Source organism: Trachurus trachurus (assembly GCF_905171665.1).
Source record: "Trachurus trachurus genome assembly, chromosome: 2".
Classification (NCBI taxonomy): domain Eukaryota; kingdom Metazoa; phylum Chordata; class Actinopteri; order Carangiformes; family Carangidae; genus Trachurus; species Trachurus trachurus.
The window spans coordinates 10,746,444-10,765,327 of record NC_139914.1 but is presented as its reverse complement, the minus strand read 5'-3'; the positions used below and the strand labels follow the sequence as shown (position 1 = coordinate 10,765,327).

Here is an 18,884-nt window from a genome sequence, read left to right as displayed (position 1 = left end):
GTCCAAGTATTAAAAAGGTGCTGAGCTGAGGAATGAAGCTTAAGCCTTTAAATGTGATTTTTCTTCATGTTTTACTTTGCCGTGACATTGTTATTGCTGCATGGTGTTGTAATATTTCCATTTTAAGTGAGTTTTAATGGAGCCAGTACTCCAATCACCAGGTTATTATAGATGATTGATTATTAAAACAATAATTTGTTTTCCTCCCATGAGTTTACAGCCCCTCTTTACTAATCAGCAGTGGAGGCATGTTTTGCAGTGGCTCAATAAAAATGATCAATCAGTGAATGATGGAGAATAAAAATATGTGTGATGATTATATTACTAACTTTTAACTTTTTTTTAATAACACAACACAACACAACATTTATAATAACAATAGCCTAGCAACCTTGGGGTTAAAAAAAAGATAGATAGATAGATAGATAGATAGATAGATAGATAGATAGATAGATAGATAGATAGATAGATAGATAGATAGATAGATAGATAGATAGATAGATAGATAGATAGACTTTATTGATCCCAAGCTGGGAAATGACAGTGCAGCAGCAGCATTACACAGACACACAGTGACGATAACAACATATAGTATAAGAATATAAAGAATAAGAATATAAACTATACATAATAAAGTAGTAAAATATAAAGAACAAACTATACATAATAAAATAGCAATAGCAAATAAAATAAAATGTGATGTACAAAAGTATAGCCTATACAATAACAAATTGGCAGCGTTGATTTTAGTGCAAGAAGAAAATGTGCAATGTGTGTAACTGTGTGTAGAAAAATAAGGTGCATAGTGACTGTAAGTTATGTTGATTATTTTGATTAATTGAAATATTCAATCAATTCTCAATCAAGTGCAAATACCTGAAAACATCCATAGAGAAAACGATACCGCCTGATTGATTGCATCATGGTGACTGTGCACTGTATCCATTACATCAGTTTTGCCCATAGACTGTAAATAAAAAGGTTTTGCATCATGACTTTAGTGCTTCAGCGCCATCTGTTGTTTCATCCACATGTTTACTGCGCATGCGTGATCTCGCTTTTCCTGCCTGAAGCGGTAGGAGCCTCCTTGCCCTCAGCAGCCGCCGGGACCGGTCCCTGTCTGTCGCACCAGATGAATTCCGGACTGATCCGCCTCTTCACGACCCTGGTAAGACCGCACTGCATTGTTGCACACACCTGTTTTTGTGTATTCCTACAAGCTCTGATGTGATTTTAGCTGAAAAAAACAAAAAAAAACAGCGAGCACCGCGAACTGTCCGATGTGGCATGTGTGTGTGTGTGTGTGTGTGTGCTCGACAAACTCTCACTGCAGGTCAGATGATTGAAATGACTGAGCACAACCGATCCAATTGTCATTTGACATAATGTTTTTTTTGTTTTTACTTCTTTGGATGGTTGACACATATTCAAAACCAACCAATCAGCAACAAGGAACCGGTCAGCTGAATCATGGATCAGCAGCGTAGGACTTCACATGAGAGGAAGTAGTGCAGACACACAGCAGGGTAGCCCATTTCATTAGGGGGGGGGGGGGGGATAAGTCTAAATACTATATAAAGGTTAATTAACATGTAATCCCTGTGTGTGAGACTAAACCATGCGTGTTCTGTGTTTAGTTGCACAGATAACACCTGAAAACCTTCATGTGTTATTACAATAGGATACCATACAAATTACTTTATTAATCTCCAAAGGGAATGATACATAAATTAAATAAATAACGTGTTATTCATTACAAGAACTCATTAATTACCAGCAATATAGAAAGTAATTAAAATACAGCTGCAGCATTTAAGTGACATACACATTAATGCATGAATAATTATCTAATTATATTCTCAAATGAGGTATTCTACATATGTAGTGGAGTGACTTTCACTTGTAACAGTATTTCTGCATTGTGCAAATGGTCTAAACACCTCTTGTGTGTTTATTGTGCAGCCTGCGTGCGTCTCTAATCCATGAGGCACAGTGCTGCTCATGACTTTCTCAGCTTTAATGATGTTTCCACAGCGCTATCTTTCAAAGATTATCTCTGACAGCGACTTAATTATAGAGCTCGACTCACTTTGCAGTAGCAAAGTCCAAACAGCTTCAGTCAGAGCGGAGACGCCTCTGCATCTTAAATAAACCAGACCAGAGCCAGCAGGAGGTGAATATGTAATCTCAGGACGTCCCGTGAGGTGCATGGTAAGTTATGAAGCTCTCACTGCTCTCTTGTTGTGTTTTCCAGGTGTGTCTCCCCTCCTGTGTCCACATGACTCGTGTCTTCGTCTACGGCACCCTGAAGAAAGGGCAGCCCAACTACCACCGCATGCTTGACAGCAACAACGGAAAGGCCGAGTTCCTCTCCTCGGCCCTGACCACTGAGAGATACCCGCTGGTGATCGCCAGCAACTTCAACATCCCCTTCCTCCTCAACATCCCCGGGCAGGGCCACAGGGTCCACGGAGAGATCTACCAGGTGGACGACAAGATGCTGAAGTTCCTGGACGACTTCGAGGGCGTCCCCACCATGTATCAGCGGACCCTGGTCAGTCTGGAGGTCCAGCCGACGGAGGGGGAGCAGACGCCGGCGCCGGGAGGCCCCACCGAGGCGTTTGTGTACAGCACGACCACGTACAAGCCGGACTGGACCTCGCTGACCAGCTACGAGAGCTACGACTCACATGGAGATCACGGGCTGGAGTATGTGACCAGAGAAGCACGAGATTGACGAAGCTCTGATGCATTTTTGCCTGTCTTTATTTTATTATTATAGATAAACTACTATATGAGATGTAAAAATAAAACTAGAAAGCTTTAAAGGGATAGTTCTGCGCAGCTGGCGGCTCTGCTCCGCCGTTCTAAAAATAGCTTGCACCGACAAATAAGGTAACTAACCTACTCCTAAAACTATAGGGATTTGCCAAAATGTTGAACTATCCCTTTAATTATTGTGTGATTCCTAATATAGGCTATGTCCTGTTTCCAATTTAGTCGCAGTTCTGTTGAGCAGTGGCAAAGCAATTTTCTTTGTTAACTGCAGTGTAAATATTTGCTGATCCATCATCTGTAAAACGTCGAAACGCTTTCCGTTGGTCTCAGCATCTCGTTTCCCTTCAGGTCTCTAATTAAATTGAGTCATTTGAGGCTTAACGCAATGCGAGCGTTGCACAGCGGCTACAGTGTCGAAGCAAATTTTGCGAATTTCAACAACAGAAAACAGAAATAGAGAAGTTATTAACTTGGTTGAACTGCATGTGCTTGTATGCAGCTGTGTAACTCCTCTTCTTCTCCCTCAGGCCAATCGACACATGACCGTCCATATGAGACGCTGGAACAACTAAACTAAACAAAGTGTGTGTTTGGTGATGATTCCTAATCCTACCTTTGTTTCTCCATGCTCTTGTTCTCTTGTTCTCATCCCATCAGCGGATCTGTAAATGATGAAAACCATGTATAGAATAAAAAGCCACCAGTTTCTAGCTTGTCTCATCTTTTTCTTATGAACACAATCTTTTCTCAACTTTATTTAAAATAGTAAAATCCAGAAAACTGGAGGAAATACATAAGGTTTTTTTTTTTTTGGCAGTGACTCGGTGAAATCTCTGTTGGCGTTGGAAGCAGTTTGAAAGCCATTTGTCCTTTTTTAAACAAAATTACAGGAAAACAAGAAGGAAAAGAAACAACAATGAGAGAAGAACATTTCACAGTGTATCAAAGTACTGTACAAATAGTCGCCTTACAAAAAGGAAAACATGGATGTTTTCTAATCACGTCCATCACATTTAAATCATCAAATTATATATAGATTGTCAGACGAATGAAAAATACTCTCCATGAGTGTGTTCACATGCAGACTGCCACACACTTTATTAAATCCTGGCTTTTGTCTTCTTATATGTACATTTTTAAAACTCAGTCACTATGTGTGATTCTACAGGAATATTTTGAATATTGTAAATCACTGAGGAAAACAGAAAAAAGTCATACTATCCTTATATACCATGTCTTTAAATGAGATTTATGATAAATATAAGATCCATACTGTAAACAGGAATGTTAGTTTTGAATATTAAATCTGTGTGTGCATGTGAACATCACTCAATGGCACAAACATGAACTCTTGGTCGGGAAATGTCTGGCATAGGAAAATGACATTATCTAATAGATGGTGGACGACTTCCATCACAACCTCTAATCAGACACTAGTGGTGCAGAAAGTGGGAGGTGAAGTGGAAGCACCTCTGAATGAATGATGTGTGTGTGTGTGTGTGTGTGTGTGTGTGATTCATCCATTCAGAGGTATCAATTAGTGGAGCAACATAATTCTGTGTCTATAATAAAGAGTCTTTTGTGGTTTTTGTGCTGCCTGAAATCCAGATCTTCACCCAGGTGAGTGTCGAGTGAGGAGGAGGAGGAGGAGGAAGAGGAGCTGAAGGTGCAAATTGATCAGTAAAGGTCTTTCCTGGTGCTGGACAGGGAGTGAGTGGTGGAGCAGGTGGCGCTGCGGATCACCTCCATCCACCTGGAGGAGAGAAAAAAAACGCACATATGAAGTTTAGCAGAATGTGGATGAAATTAAATATAAATGTGGTGCAGACAGGACGACTGAAGCTTGTGACAGATGCCCTGCAATCTGACACATATTCTGGACATAATCTAAATTATCTAACAATTGGCAATCATTTTTGAAATCTATTTCTGACATCCTAGGTATATCTGTTAGTCCTTCGCCACAGATAGCTATTTTTGGAAAATGGAAAATATTATAGCTTTTTGCATCCTTGATTTTGCGCGCACAGAAAAATTATTCTCTGATGGAAATCCTCCCAGTTACCTTCCTTTGAATCCTGGCTACAGGATTTATTATTTCTACTGAAACTGGAGAAAATCAAATTCAGCCTTAGAGGCAACCACTAGTTGATTATGTCAATAAACTCTCTGCTACTGAAACATCTCCCTGATTCTACGTCCACACCTTGCCCGGTCCACCTTTCTTTCTTTCTTTCTTTCTTTCTTTCTTTCTTTCTTTCTTTCTTTCTTTACTTAACTGGAGGTAATTATCTACTCATGTTCTTTTTTTTTTACGCATTGTTATCTAAAACCGATCTAGGTACATGAACCTGTTGATATAATGATGTAAGGGTCTCTGGGATGGGTGGGGTGGGTGTTGGGTTATACAGAAAAATGAAAATGTGACTCTCTTTGGATGTATTGTTTACTGCAACTGTGAATCAATGAAAAAAAAAGAAAAAGACTGCACCTTTCAAAGGTGTACTCGCTCTCCGATCTGAAGTAGTAGACGTGCGATTTGAAGTGGAGTTTGAAGACGTAATCTTTGTGGATGTTCTCCGACTCCGACGGCACGGTGACGGAGTATCCCAGCAGAGGGAGGCTGGCCAGAGGGTAGTCGTCCTGCAGGAGGCGGACAAATGTTTGTTGTTGTTTTTTAAAATCCTTTTTGGTTCACTTTCATGAATAAAATAATGAGTGTGTGTAGTTTTGGACACACTGCTGTGGATCTAACCTGGTGTGATTTGTAGAAGAAGAGGCTGAAGTTGGTGAAGACCACCCAGAGCTTCTGCCAGCCGTTACTGTTCTTGAACTTCCTCAGCAGGTTTCCTGACAGCTGGTTCTGGAAACGCAGGAGAGCAGAGAAATAAAATCAATAAAAATAACAAAATAACATCGATTTTTATTCTTGTGTTAAAAACAAACTTTTTAGATTTATTTTGCACGTATCACAATTACTGTGTTGTTTTGTTTGGTCGGAGTAGGACCAGAATTTGTGTGACAAAAAGTTTTTGCTCAGAGAAAATGAGGTCATCATGTAATGGCTAATGAGGCCTCTGCAGTACCTCTCTGCTCCAGCAGGGGTCACTAAAGGACAAACTGTGTGTCCACTGTCCAGACTACTGTTGTGTGGACGGATGCAGGTGGGAAGAGACAAACAGAGGAAGACACAGGGTGGAAAAGAAGGAAAAAGACAAAGGAGGATGCTCATGAAGGACCGGGAGACTGTGACCTTCGTAGACTCTTGTTGCTCACCTGTATGCATAAATGGTTGGGGAAGAAAAAAAACAAAAAAGTGGAAAAGGACTATGGAAAATACCAAATTTGTATTTTTGTACTGTTGATTCTGATGGAAGATGTCCTTTCCAAACAGAAAAAAAAGATAAAACAGAGGGGGAGAGAGGGGGAGAGGACTAAAGAGGACAAAAACAGCAGTGTGTGGTGTTTGTGGAGAGAAGACGACACAACACAAGGACAAACCTCCACAGCGACGCTAAAGTCCACCATGGAGACGCTGGTGTTGCGGTGCCAGCAGACGTGCACGGTGGTGTTGCCGCGGTGACCCTGGCGCTCCAGAGACGAGCGCGAACCGCAGAGCTCCTCCTCCGACTCCTGCTCCGCTCCGCTGTCCTCCAACAGCTCTGTGCAAGGGGGGGGGGGGGGGGGGGGGGACAACAAAAAGGTAGGTCAGATTAGATACACTCGTTACCATGAGTAGCTGTAAATAACTCACCACGCTGACACCTGTGGGTGAGATACTCTCGCAAAGTGGAGAATCAACTCACTTTTACAGCTGAAAAACCGGTTGATGATGACTGATGGATTTCACGTGAGCTTAAAGCTGCAGAACAAGCTCTGCAACATCTTGAGGTTTGTTTTGCTCCACAAAATCGGCTCATGTTGTGTATTTTGACCCGATTCCAGCTGGAGGTGAAAACTTTCAGTTCGCAGGCCTGGTTTCTTTTTCCAGCCTTTGCGCTTTTATTCTTTCCGACTGCACTATTTATAGGCATGGATCCATTTATAAGACTCTGATGAGGCTTTGTTACAACACTCTGGCTTTATTGAGCATTGCCACTACTTAGTCTCACCTTTTTAGCCTCACAAATCCACCCAGTAGATGCATACAATGGAAAGATTTATCTCACAGCAGTCTAAGGATGTGTGCAAAAACAGTTCGATATCATTGGATGAGCTTAAAGGGATACTTCACCCAAAATCAATAATTCAAGGAAGGGTTCAGAGAACTTTTGGAGTTATCAAAACGCTTTTAGAGTTCCAGGGGGGTCCAGCTGGCTATGGATTTTCATATAATGGCAGCGGATGGTGCTCACTTTTGAATTGTCCAAAACACACACTAAAAATGATGATGGTGAATTATTGATTTTGGGTGAAGGATCCCTTTAACTCTAAAGACAAAGTGAAACCTGTTGAGATATTTACAGGTTCATCAAAAAGCTACAGAGCAGAGAGCTCAGCCCCGACTGTGATCAAAGGTGCAAAATTACCTTTTGTTGTCACTTTGTAAGCCAATACTCTTAAACTGTATGACTTAAAAAACGTTCACAGCGGGCGATTTAGCAGAGGGACAATAGAGACGTCAAAGCAAAAGGTGGCGAGACGGAGGCCTCATTGAGCAGAGCGACAGGCATTTAAGATAAAGAATGAGGAAAAAAGATGATGAGGAATAAGGCGGCGACAGCTGGGCGATGGGCCTCCATATATCAGGTGACATTAAAAGTATGATGAAAGACCACCTGGGACAGTTCGGTGAGATTATTCATGAGCTGCTGAAAGTTAAAAGGGAGGGAAGAGAAGAGGAGAGTTGTGGGAACTGGACAGGTGGTGTAAAAACCACACACATCATGCACTTACTGGCGTCAGAGAGGCTGGTGGAGAGCAGGTCGGTGTCGGTGCCGCTGCTCTGCTCCGCCAGATCGATGGCCATCCTGATGTCCTCCACCCACCGCTCCATCTCCGACGCACAGCTGGACACGAGACACAGGGACGAAGAAAAACAAAAACATTTTTCACTCTGTGTTATTAAATCTTTGTCATCAGCGAACCGGCCACTGAATGGAAACTAGGCCACGTGGTCCAATTTAATTAGAGGGCAAACAAAGTGTGTGGAGGTCCCGTGGAGAGGAGATCCATTTTTAATGAGTCTGACCTGCATTAAACTTTAAAACTGTTATTCTTAGAGGCACATTGCTCCTATTCATTATGGATGATTTAATGTTTCTGTGATGAGACATTTGGCTCTTTGTTCCTGTCATGTTTCCACTTTTCTTTTAAATCACAATGATGTTTTCAAATACCATATCATCACCATCATGATACGACAACATGTTGATTCTGATTGATCTACGAATACAAATATGAATTACTTTATTAATCCCCAAAGGAAATTCATTATCTGTGTGTATAAATGTGTTTGTGTACCTGGCTGCCACCACCACCGACTGCCGCTGTCCAAACAAGGTGAAGGAATAAGGTACGCCCCACTCCTCCTCACTTTCTCTGATCTGCAAACACACACGCACACATGAGACATTTTTAAAGAAGCACATTTTGGGAAAATCTTCATTATATTCTACCAATACAAATGAGAATAAATATCGTGCTGACACAAGAGAAGAGCCATCGTACCGTCATGCCATAGAGAGGCAGCTGGCCGTGAACTTTAAACTGGTTGGTTGGGGTCATCCCTCGACTGGTGTACACCAAGGAATCGCTGAACTGAGAAGGAGGACAAATAGATGGGTGGAAGGAAAAGAAAAATGAGTGCTTTTTTTCTATCTTTTTTTTTTAGCCGTCAGTGATATTAAATATTCTCAGATCAGCAGCTGTGAGTTCGCACCAGGAAGAACATCCTCTGCTGGAGGCCCTTCCCTGAGAGTTTGCTGAGGCAGCCGAGCCGGATGAACTCCTGGAAGTCAAACATGAGAGCAGCATAGGGAATGAGTCAGTCAGTTTTACAGGTTTCACCACCTCTAAGAGCAAAGATATAAACAATATTGCAAAAAAAAAAAAATCATATAAACACAGCAGCAAATGTAAAAAAAAAAAAGTCTAACCCTGCCACGGATGGCGAGGTTGTCGATGCCGGTCAGATCTTTCTTCAGCTCTAAGAGCTTCTGGAAGTTCTCCATCTTCATCATGTTGCCTTGAAGCTGCAGCACCATCTCCGAGATATCCGCCAGGGCCGCTGGAGAAGATAAAGGTTTTTTAAAAAAGCACCTTTTTCTTTTGTTAACCTACACGTCCCTCATTCAAATGTATTCTTTTCTATACCTCTACAGTCCCTGAAGTCGTCGTGGGTGGGTGGGTAGTGCTTGCAGAGCCTCTCCAGGATGAGCTTGTAGTGCAGCAGGCGGTGGAGAGGTCGCAGGAGGAAGATGTTGAAGGGCAGGTAGCAAACCCTCTGCTGCTCGAAGTCCCGACACAGAGTCTCCACCTTCCGACTGGTCCTGAGGATAGAGGGAAAGAAACGGAAACTGAAATGTACAAGTCTTAGTGTGACTGTTAAAGGGCCACAGACTTGGAATGAGGTTGAGATTAAAACAAAAACTACTGTTGAAATATGTTTAATTCAAGCTTGGGTTGCTGTATTTTGCTTCATGTACCTGTGTTTGATGTGTTGTTATTGTGTTTAAACCTTATACTAGGTTGTTTGAGGGTTAGGTTAGAATCTAGGTAGAAATAGGCATTGTTTTCATAATATATTGTATTGTTATTTTGATGTTCTGGGCCCCAGTTCATAAGCTACAGACAGCTTCTGAGGTTAACCTTTTTACAAGATGATGTCTTGCTGTATAATTAATTGAAATTGTATTTTAATTGATTTGTAAATAAAATAAATAAACAGGATCGGCAAATAACGGCAAATAAAGCCGACGTTTTCAGCACCGTGCACCTACCTGCAGGTCCGTTCCAGTTCAACCAGGCACTCTGAATGTTTCTGGAGATGAATTGTCAACTGCTGCAAGATGCAAAAGAGAGAAGAGAAGATTCAAAAGAATAAATAAAAGGGAGACAGGTTTTAAGAAACGTCCTCTTCCTGCCTCCATGTGAGCTGTTGTCGTCTATATTTACCCTCAGCCCTTGGATGTTCTTCAGTAAAATGTCACCAATGCGTTGGTAGTCTCCTTTAATGTGGGCGTTGGAGCGACCCTCCCTGCCACAGACAGAAAGGAGAGAAGAGCTGAGATTTATTCACATGTAGTAACGTTGACTGACCAGTAGATGTCAGGACAGAGTCAGGGTTTCCACACATGAGTGGAAAATCTTCCTCAAGCCCATTCATCATACCAGCAAGTACAGTTGGACCATCTCCAGGAAGATGGTTTATGTGTGTGTGTGTCTGTCATTACATACAATAACAGACAGGATTCCCATAGGAGGAACGGAGGATTTGTGAACATTAGTTCCCATGCAATGATGTCACGTTAGACTGACACTTTGGGACTTAATGTGATTTAACGATGAGGAATAACATGTTGAATTCAAATATTTTCTGTTGGTTTGACCTCAAAATGTCTGTTTCATGTTATTGTGAAACATGAGTCTTTTTTGTCTTGGCCTGCATTTGCTTACGCACAATAGCAAATTGCTCAACACTAATCTGGGCTAAAAATGCCTTTCATTTCTGCCCTCCCTCCCAACATTTGTAAAATATTTACAGGGCATTTGAACTGAAACATGTTATCTTCAAATATTTTCATTTAAAAAAAAGCTTTTTACTTGAAATGAAAGATTTCATTGCACACATCTGCATTGTGTATCATTTTACAAATGTGAATGTTTGTTGTGAATGGACGCGAGGCAACGTTTTCAGTTTTTCTGAATGGGAATAAACAGACACTGACCACTGCGCCAGCCGCTGCTCCACCTCCTTGAGGAATCCCTGGTGGAACTTGTAGACCGGATCGTAGCTGGATGAGATCAGATCCTTCAGGGAGTCGGGAAACGCCTCGTCTTTCCCCACAAAACTCTGGAAGGACTGTGATGGACACACACACACACACACACACACACACACACACACACACACAGGTAGAAAATATAATGTTAGTTACATGATGCACCTGAATCTTGCTACATATTCATTGTGGAGTGTTGAGGAAAGTGATAAACGACTAAATTAGTCAACCAACCGATTACTTTGATAATTGATTTATCATTAATTTATAGCAAAAAATACAAAAAACTCTCTGATTCAAGCTTCTTTATCTTTAGAAAACTGTGACAGGCATTTATAGAACAAATGATAATTGAATTTATTCATTTATTTAATTTTTAATTCCATCAGCCTCCGTAGCGTAGCTCTGAGCAGCTCGCGGCTCTGCTCCACCGTTCTAAAAACAGCTTGCACCGACAAATGAAGGTAACAAACCTACTGCTATGACTAATAGGGAATATGGCAATGGGCCAATTTGAAAATGTTGAACTATCCCTTTAAGTGTGGTGTATTAACATTAATTATGCTTTCAAGTAAACAAACAAACACACTCCTCTGCAGTAGCTTTCAAACTGAGCCACACACACACACATGGGTATGATCCCACAGACCCCTGGGGTGGGGGATGGAGGGTCAGAATGAGTGATTCGACTTGAGAACACAGTGACATTTGTTTGCACCAAGGAAATCCATCAGCAACCTCACACACACACACACACACACACACACACACACACACACACACACACACACACACACACACACACACACACACACACACACACACACACACACACACACACACACACACACACACACACACACACACACACAGATCCTTGTAGTAGCCCTAAGCGAGTAAACTACAACCCCCTGACACAAAGGTGTTATATTCCCTTTCAGAGTAAATCCCACACGATTATGGCAGCCCGTGCACGCGGGACGGCCGTCCAGCTGTTGCACAGCAGGACTCGCTGGGAGGGGGGGGGAGAAAGGGTGACAGAGGGAAGATGGAGTGGGGGAGGGGAGGAAGGGAAGGGTGTGGGAGCTCAGGCCTCAGCAGTGCCAGCCAAAGAAAATATTTAAGAGGTTCTAAAAAAGCGCCAGCGCACGCCTTCCTCCCACATCAAAGAGGGTGGAAACTACTGTTGAGAAGAAAAAGAGCTGAGAGGGAGAAAAATACCCAGCGGAGGAGGAATATGATATAATTTCCCCCTCAACACCGAGGTCAGGAGTTATGGTCAGCATCATAATGCTAGGGTGATGGGGTCTGCAGCAGGGCAGGTGCTTGAATCTCAGTGGTCTTTACATTACACTCATTTGTTGGGACTAAAAGGGCAAAAAACAAAGTTTGACCCACATTCATCCCAGGGTCCAGGATGGAGAGAGTGTTTTGATTTCAAAGAGTTGGGAGTTTAAAGTCCATTTAGTGTAAAAGAATAAACAGGATACAAGTTTTATCGCTCAGAAGGAGGTGAATTATAACAGATGTGTTGCTTCCTTGGTGAAAAACAAAAGGGTGAAAGTCATTTAAACACAAGGAACTTTAACATGTTCCCTTTGAAGCTGTGTTTCCATCTGTCATCTGTCCTGCACCAGAAAAATGCTCATAAATCCTCAGATGGCGAGGCCTCGGTCTCCGAACTACATGCACATAAAAGCCGATCTTCAGGATGGGAGTAGAAAACACTGGCACGCCGCTCTCAAAACGGGTCTCATAACACAATGTGATATTGATGTCAGATGACAGAAAAGACCGTCAGCTTGTGATTTTGGTTCACAATAAAAAGAAATAAAGACAGACTCGGCTTCCTTGTTCTGTTATATCCTGGCTTTCAAAAGACCAAACTGAGCTCATTCTCCCAATATTCAGACTGTAAAAACAGCTCTTGCATCACACAAACCCACTCCTGACTCACTGTCTTAAAAAAACACCCAACTTCTCTTCGCTGTCCCAAAACTCCCAGCTCGAGTCTGAAATAACCAGCAGAGAAAGAGTTTAAAGAGACCAAACTTGGCCCGTGGTCCCTGTGCGTGCCGTGCAGGGCTGTGTACTTTAGGGAATGTGTTTACACTTGGCCAGACAAGCTCCTGGTCTTAACACAGATGGCGTTACGTGCGTCTCTCTCCCTCTCCCTCCCGTTCCCAGCCAGAGCAGCAGAAGCAGCAGAGGTGTTTACAGATCCTCACCTCTGTGACGACCTGCACGTCTTTGAGGTAGGTCCGCTCCGTGGTCAACAGCTCCTTGGCGATGAAGTAGGCCTTATCTGTGGGAAACTTCTGGACACAAAGCGAAAGATGAGATCGATCCAACCTTTCATCGGTTTAATCTAAACACTGATAAATCCCTCTTATCTTCTGTAAAGAAACGATTTAATCTGTTTCAACATTTATTTAGTCCTCAGCACAAACTATGCTGCTTATAGAGGAAAAACATTACGTTCCAACATTTTCTCCATCTTTAAAGGGTAGTTCAACATTTTTGCAAATTGGCCCATTGGTTTGCTACCTTTAATTGACGCTGCAAGCTATTTTTAGAACGGCGGAGCAGAGCAGCGAGCTGCTCAGAGTTACGCTACGGAGGCCAAAAGGATTTCTTTGGTTTCCGTTATCAAACTCATCAAACACATAATCCAACAACTCCAAAATGCTCGTTAAAACATTTTTGAGGCAAATGCAGAGACTGCTTGCCCTCGACAGGAACGCGCATCAGCTGTTTTGCATGAATTTACCTTGAAAACAAAGAGTTGTTTTTCAAGGTAAATTCATGCAAAACAGCTGATGCACAGAGGTCAGAGGTCTCATATCGTTCCGTTATTATCTCATAGCGTGGTGAATGTGCAAGTCACAACTTGTCCACCAGAGCGTTTTGGAGTTGTTGGATTGTGTATTTGATGAGTTTGATGAGGCAAACCAAGAAATCCCAATTCGTAGCGTAGCTCTGAGTAGCTCGCGGCTCTGCTCCGCCGTTCTAAAATATCTTGCACCGACAATTAAAGGTAACGAACCTACTGCTATGACTATAGGGATTATGGCAATGGGCCAATTTGCCAAAATGTTGAACTATCCCTCTAACTATCTCAGAGATTTCTGTGAGTACATTGCATGCAGCAGTGTCTGCTATTATAGCTTTTCTATTATTGGATGCACTGAATGGTGGGTAGGGTGAAGTGCTTATGATTAGAGGCTCTGACACGCTACTGACTGATAAAGCGTGGGTGGATGGAGTCAAACGAGTCACTGCAGGCAGCTCTGATGAATCACAGAGTAAAATCTAAAACTTTCCATCACCACCACCACCCCCCCCCCGACCTATCCGTACACCCACCTTCCTCCTCGCCTCCTCCTCATCTTCGTTGCGGACGTATCCGGCCTCGGTGAGCAGCGGGCTGGTGAGCGGCGAGAGCTGACGTATCTCAGGACTCTGACCGGGACCGAGGACACCTGCGCTGCCTGTCCCCTGGTCGTTTGCCGAGCCGTTACCGTTGACAACCACGTGGGGACTTCCCAGCGGAGAGTCATCTGATGCGGGACTTCCTGGGGGGAGGAAAGAAAGGAAAATAGGAAAATGGAGAGGGGGAGGGAGATGGAGACAGGAATAGACCAGAGTGAGATAAGAGAGAAGATGGAAGGAGAGGATAAAAGATGATGTTATTTTATGCACAATCTGAAAACTGTTCATCTACTTTCATGAGATTCACTGCCACTGTGTTTCCATCTTTCTTTTCATCTAATTCTCACAGACTCATCTTCATTCTTTATTCAGGAAAATGTTTCTCCATGTACTCTGCTGTGTTTTCATATTCATATTCAGTATTTTTAGCATTTAGAGGATAAAAATAAGAACATATTCCTCTAAATGCAGCCGCCAGTAAGTGGCAGTGAATTTCATGGTTGGACAATCCTGCACGATCAAACTTAAAACTATGAGTCAGGAGCTAAAATGAGCAGCTGTTATGTTCCAGCAGGTCGACACATGGGGAAAAAGAAATGCTACGATCCCTCGACTCTGAGCGAGGCTACATCTATTCTGTTGATCTATTAGGCTCCTTTAGCGACAAACACGAAGTAAAAAGGCAGAGAAAGATAGAAAAATGGTTAGTGAGGATTAGTAAGGAGCAGTGATTATAGTTTATTTACATATCTGTGCACTGTAGGGGAAAATAATGCAGCCAATTACTCTAATAATAGTTTAATTCAAAAGTGTACTGCATCTATGAATACTTTATCAGTCTTTCCACTTCCCTCACAATGCACTATAGATATGATGTTTTATTTCTAGGAGGAAGTTTGACTAGTTATGATGCCTAAAGTTCCTAAAGTTATCTGATCCTCATTTTACTGCAGATAAAATCAACTTATGCAGAAGAATAAAGAGTTAAATCTACTTATCAACTACTACAGAGGTTTAACTACATGGTACTAAGTTGCGACTGTATACTTGCCCAGGTGCAAAGTTTCCAAAGAGTCCACTGTTATACACCAAACTGGATCATGGGTAAAACCATGGCAACCACTGAGTGCAGATCTGTGACGGGTGCTATAAAAGAACTTACCACCGTACAGAAAAACAACTAAAAAAACCACTACGACAAAAAAAACAACAAGTGCAACAGCGAGCTAACAGAAGCTACAGAAGACGACAGCAAACACAGACAAGTGGAGTCGCGCGTGCACACTGAAAACAACGCACAAAACAATAAAAAACACACTACTCTACAATCTAGCTACCACAACACAAGACATGGGGAAGGGTCAGGCTTCAGGCAGGGTGAGGGGGGGGGTTGGACTGACTCTACAGAAAATTCTCGAGTCCCTTTTCTTCCAACATACAAAGTTGTTGTTTTTTTTATTGACACTAGTGCTCACAATCAGTTACAGTGTTAAAAAGAGAAATGACGGGTAAAGAAACAAAAAAAAAACATCAGAGAAGTCAGAGGAAATTAAAAAAAAACTCAGCAGGAGATGAGAATCAAAAAGGGACAGGTGTGCAGGAGTACAGGTGTTACAAGAGTGACAGAAAACCAGTCAGGCCATGTGACGAGTGTGCGTTAAGAGGAAAACCGACCTTTCTTTTGTGAAGGAATATAAAGACTATGTTTGGCAGTTCCTCAGCAGCAGTTTGACCTCCACATGTCCAGTAGTTGTTACTGTACGACTGGGATGTGTGAGAATCGTGTAAATAAGCACCACTGGGACATGCAAACTAAAACTGCCACCGATCAGAAAATTAGAGAAGAGCCACAGAGCCAGTTTATCCCTTCAAAAGAAGTCAGTCGCTCAGTAAAAAGTGTGCGATGTAAACAGAAAGAGAAGCAACAGATGTGATGCTGAAAACGCCATATATACGATCTTTAGCAGTCTAATTCCAAGAAAACTGTTTGACATTTTGGGAAATAAGTGTGTTGAGCTTCTTGTTAAGGGGTTAGATGAGGAGATTAAACACATCTGGTTAGAAATATTTGACAAAATGTCCAACTATTTGCTTAAAGCAGCCCAATATCACCCAAAACACGATCACATCACCACAGTGTGAATATCGCAGGAGAAACTACAATCATTTAAGTTTAACTTTTAAAGTAAATCTAAAAAAAAAAAAAAAAGATTTGGCTGTGATTAAATCCCCCCAAAAAGATACAAATTACAAAACAAAAAACCACAAGTTATCAGTCTGTTACGGTTTCACAGTTCATTGAAATGACAAGAAAAAGCCTCAATGGAAGTGAGTTGTAGGAAGAGCGACAAGGTGGACTCAACTCCAATATTCAAGTATGTATGCATGTGTTTGTGTGTGTGTGTGTCCATCATCTGACAATACTCAGACTTTCACACCTTCCGTATTAATGCCATGTCTCTCAAATATATCTTTTTTTGTTTGTTTTGCACTTACATTTGCTTTAAGCTTCACTTTACTTTAGTCTGTCTACCTTCGCCCTCTCACTCTCTGTTATAAGAGCACTGGAGTTGAGTCGGAGCCTTGTGTCGTTGTGCGCAGCGAATAAACCTGGGGCGAAACACAAATGGTTTCTGAATATTTCAAAAAGACAGGGTGCAGGTTAATTAATCATAATGGTGCAGTAATGAAAAAGGCATGGAAACTGTAACATCCCATGAGAAGTAAGGAGCGGTTTTTGTGTCTGAGAGAATGTAAACCTAAATATTTTCTCTTGTAGCCTACTGCACCGGCGGCTTCTCGAACATTTGAAACCATTTCGTGCCCCGTGACAGAAACACCGAGTGACAAAGTGAGAAAAAAGCAGAGCAGCGTGACAGAAAAGCAACGGGACTTTGCCTGGTTAACATGCATCCGGAGGAAAGAAAAGAAAAATGGTGAGAAAACAGTGTCCCTCCAAAAAGAAAGGGAAAAAAAATACACATGCTTAAAAAACAGCGCATTTACAAAGCATGAACATTTGTTTCAGGAAGAAGCAGTAGCTCTGAGGAAAGACAAGGTTGTTTGACTTGATGATAAAATCTTAACGACATTTTGTCCAAGTTTAATCACCTCAAACCTGTGTGTTTTAAAAACTGCTCAAAGGTAATTACTGAATAAATAATCACTGGAATATCTGTATTACCCCAAAGCTTTAAAGGGATAGTTCAACATTTTGGCAAATTGGCCATAATCCCTATTGTTTTAGGAGTAGGTTCGTTACCTGTATTTGTCGGTGCAAGCTACTTTTAGAACGGCGGAGCAGAGCCGCGAGCTGCTCAGAGCTACGCTAAGGAGGCTAATGGGATTTCTTGGTTTCCCTCATCAAACTCATCAAATACACAATCCAATAACTCCAAAACGCTCTCATGGAGATCTAAAAATAGCTTGCACTGATAATTAAAGGTAACAAACGTACTCCTAAAAATCGACATTTTGACTGACCAACATCCTGTGAGTCATGTCACCAGTCTGACTTTTAGGGAACTTCTGGGGGAAATACAGACACTCAGTGCTGCAGAAGTTTCCACTTATCAAATTAAATGAACTTAAAATGTGTCATTGTGAGCAGTGACAGCCAGCAAATGACAGTGATGGGGATGTGAGGCCTTTTGTAACAGAAGAGACAACTGTGAAAAGTAACAGTGAGTTTCTTTTGTTGTTGTTGTTGTTGTAGTAGTGCATGCCGAGGGCCAAGCCAAGCAAAGCAAAGAGCTGTGGATGGGTCACAGCTTTCAGTCTGTGTCAATGTGTAAAACCGTGAAAAGAAAGAAAAAAGATGATAGAAAAAAATAAAGACCCAGAGAAGTAGTGAAGATCTGAAGTAGAAATGTAGACACTCTGAGCTCCAGTTATTATCAAAAATACAAATATAAATGTTGTTTCCCTAAAACTTTGACTTTGAAATCTATTCAAATTCCTTGTCTCCTGCTAACGGTGAATATAAAAGAGAAGTTACTACAAAAGTTCCTACCACAAACATCCAAATTACAGTGCAAGTTGCCCACAACAGACAGACAGAAACAGAAAGTATGAAAAAGTGCTCTGAAGAAAAGGACTTTAGCTCGGTCAAAAAAAACCGAATACGAAGGCAGACTGACCATTAGCTACAGCGCTCCTCCTCCAACAGATCCCACCAGCTTATACATGAAACACGTTTCTCTACAAGTCAAGTGTATAGTCCATTCTCTACCAAGAACATTCAAATATACTGTACAATTAAAGGAGACTATCTCTCATTTCATGTTAACTCTGTGGGCAGACACAGTCCAAACAGTCGCACGCTGCTCCAACCACTGTGTCTGTTGTTCCCATTTAAACCTCCATCACTTCCCATTGAAGCCCAGCTATCACCTTAAAGCCCTTCTATTGCACCAGACAACAGTCAAATAATTAGAAAAGTTTGATTTTAGACAAAATGCTACATCAGGGAAACTACATTATGACTACAAACATAGTCGTATTAAAGTGGAACTATACAACAAGGCAGCAGATCCTGGTCAACCGGTGCCGCCTATAAATCCATTCATATCTGACTTCAACATCTTAATATCTCAACATTTACAAAGGTGAGCTACAATCAGTGAATTCCTCCTAAATAAAATAGACTGACATTGATCATCTCAGTGCTATCACGTGATTACTGAGAGGAGGAACTGTGAATTTTCTTCCCCACAAGAACTACAACACTAC

General features: G+C 41.8%; 2 protein-coding genes across 3 annotated transcripts in view; one reads left to right on the top strand and one right to left on the bottom strand.

The window, feature by feature from the left end:
• Positions 1–1,073: 1,073 nt before the first annotated feature.
• LOC311000003 (gamma-glutamylaminecyclotransferase C-like) lies at positions 1,074–3,484 on the top strand. Of its 2 annotated transcripts, XM_083990643.1 has the most exons (3): positions 1,074–1,168; positions 2,255–2,709; positions 3,306–3,484. In XM_083990643.1, exons 1-3 carry the CDS (start codon positions 1,133–1,135, stop codon positions 3,319–3,321), a joined length of 507 nt encoding a protein of 168 aa, XP_083846769.1. In that variant the 5' UTR covers positions 1,074–1,132; the 3' UTR covers positions 3,322–3,484. The 2 variants fall into 2 exon arrangements, with proteins under 2 accessions (XP_083846769.1, XP_083846768.1); XM_083990642.1 differs by having other exon boundaries at positions 2,255–3,484.
• Positions 3,485–3,596: 112 nt separating this feature from the next.
• The window catches only part of LOC310999315 (FERM, ARHGEF and pleckstrin domain-containing protein 1-like), a 54,206-nt gene continuing 38,918 nt past the window's right edge, over positions 3,597–18,884 (bottom strand). The window contains exons 14-28 of the mRNA XM_083989659.1: positions 14,088–14,296; positions 12,950–13,039; positions 10,668–10,801; positions 9,895–9,976; positions 9,720–9,781; positions 9,094–9,269; positions 8,877–9,007; positions 8,660–8,728; positions 8,449–8,538; positions 8,242–8,324; positions 7,675–7,787; positions 6,280–6,440; positions 5,534–5,641; positions 5,270–5,421; positions 3,597–4,531 (exon numbers count right to left, since the gene is read on the bottom strand). Of these exons, the coding sequence (XP_083845785.1) occupies positions 4,456–4,531; positions 5,270–5,421; positions 5,534–5,641; positions 6,280–6,440; positions 7,675–7,787; positions 8,242–8,324; positions 8,449–8,538; positions 8,660–8,728; positions 8,877–9,007; positions 9,094–9,269; positions 9,720–9,781; positions 9,895–9,976; positions 10,668–10,801; positions 12,950–13,039; positions 14,088–14,296 (1,736 nt within the window). The 3' untranslated portion in view covers positions 3,597–4,455. The remainder of the gene's footprint in view (positions 4,532–5,269; positions 5,422–5,533; positions 5,642–6,279; positions 6,441–7,674; positions 7,788–8,241; positions 8,325–8,448; positions 8,539–8,659; positions 8,729–8,876; positions 9,008–9,093; positions 9,270–9,719; positions 9,782–9,894; positions 9,977–10,667; positions 10,802–12,949; positions 13,040–14,087; positions 14,297–18,884) is intronic.

Bases quoted from the DNA above. Each gene is read 5' to 3' on its own strand.
- LOC311000003 (XM_083990642.1), top strand. From the start codon at position 1,133: ATGAATTCCGGACTGATCCGCCTCTTCACGACCCTG. The intron at 1,169-2,254 runs GTAAGACCGCAC...TGTGTTTTCCAG, and splicing joins TCCGCCTCTTCACGACCCTG to GTGTGTCTCCCCTCCTGTGT.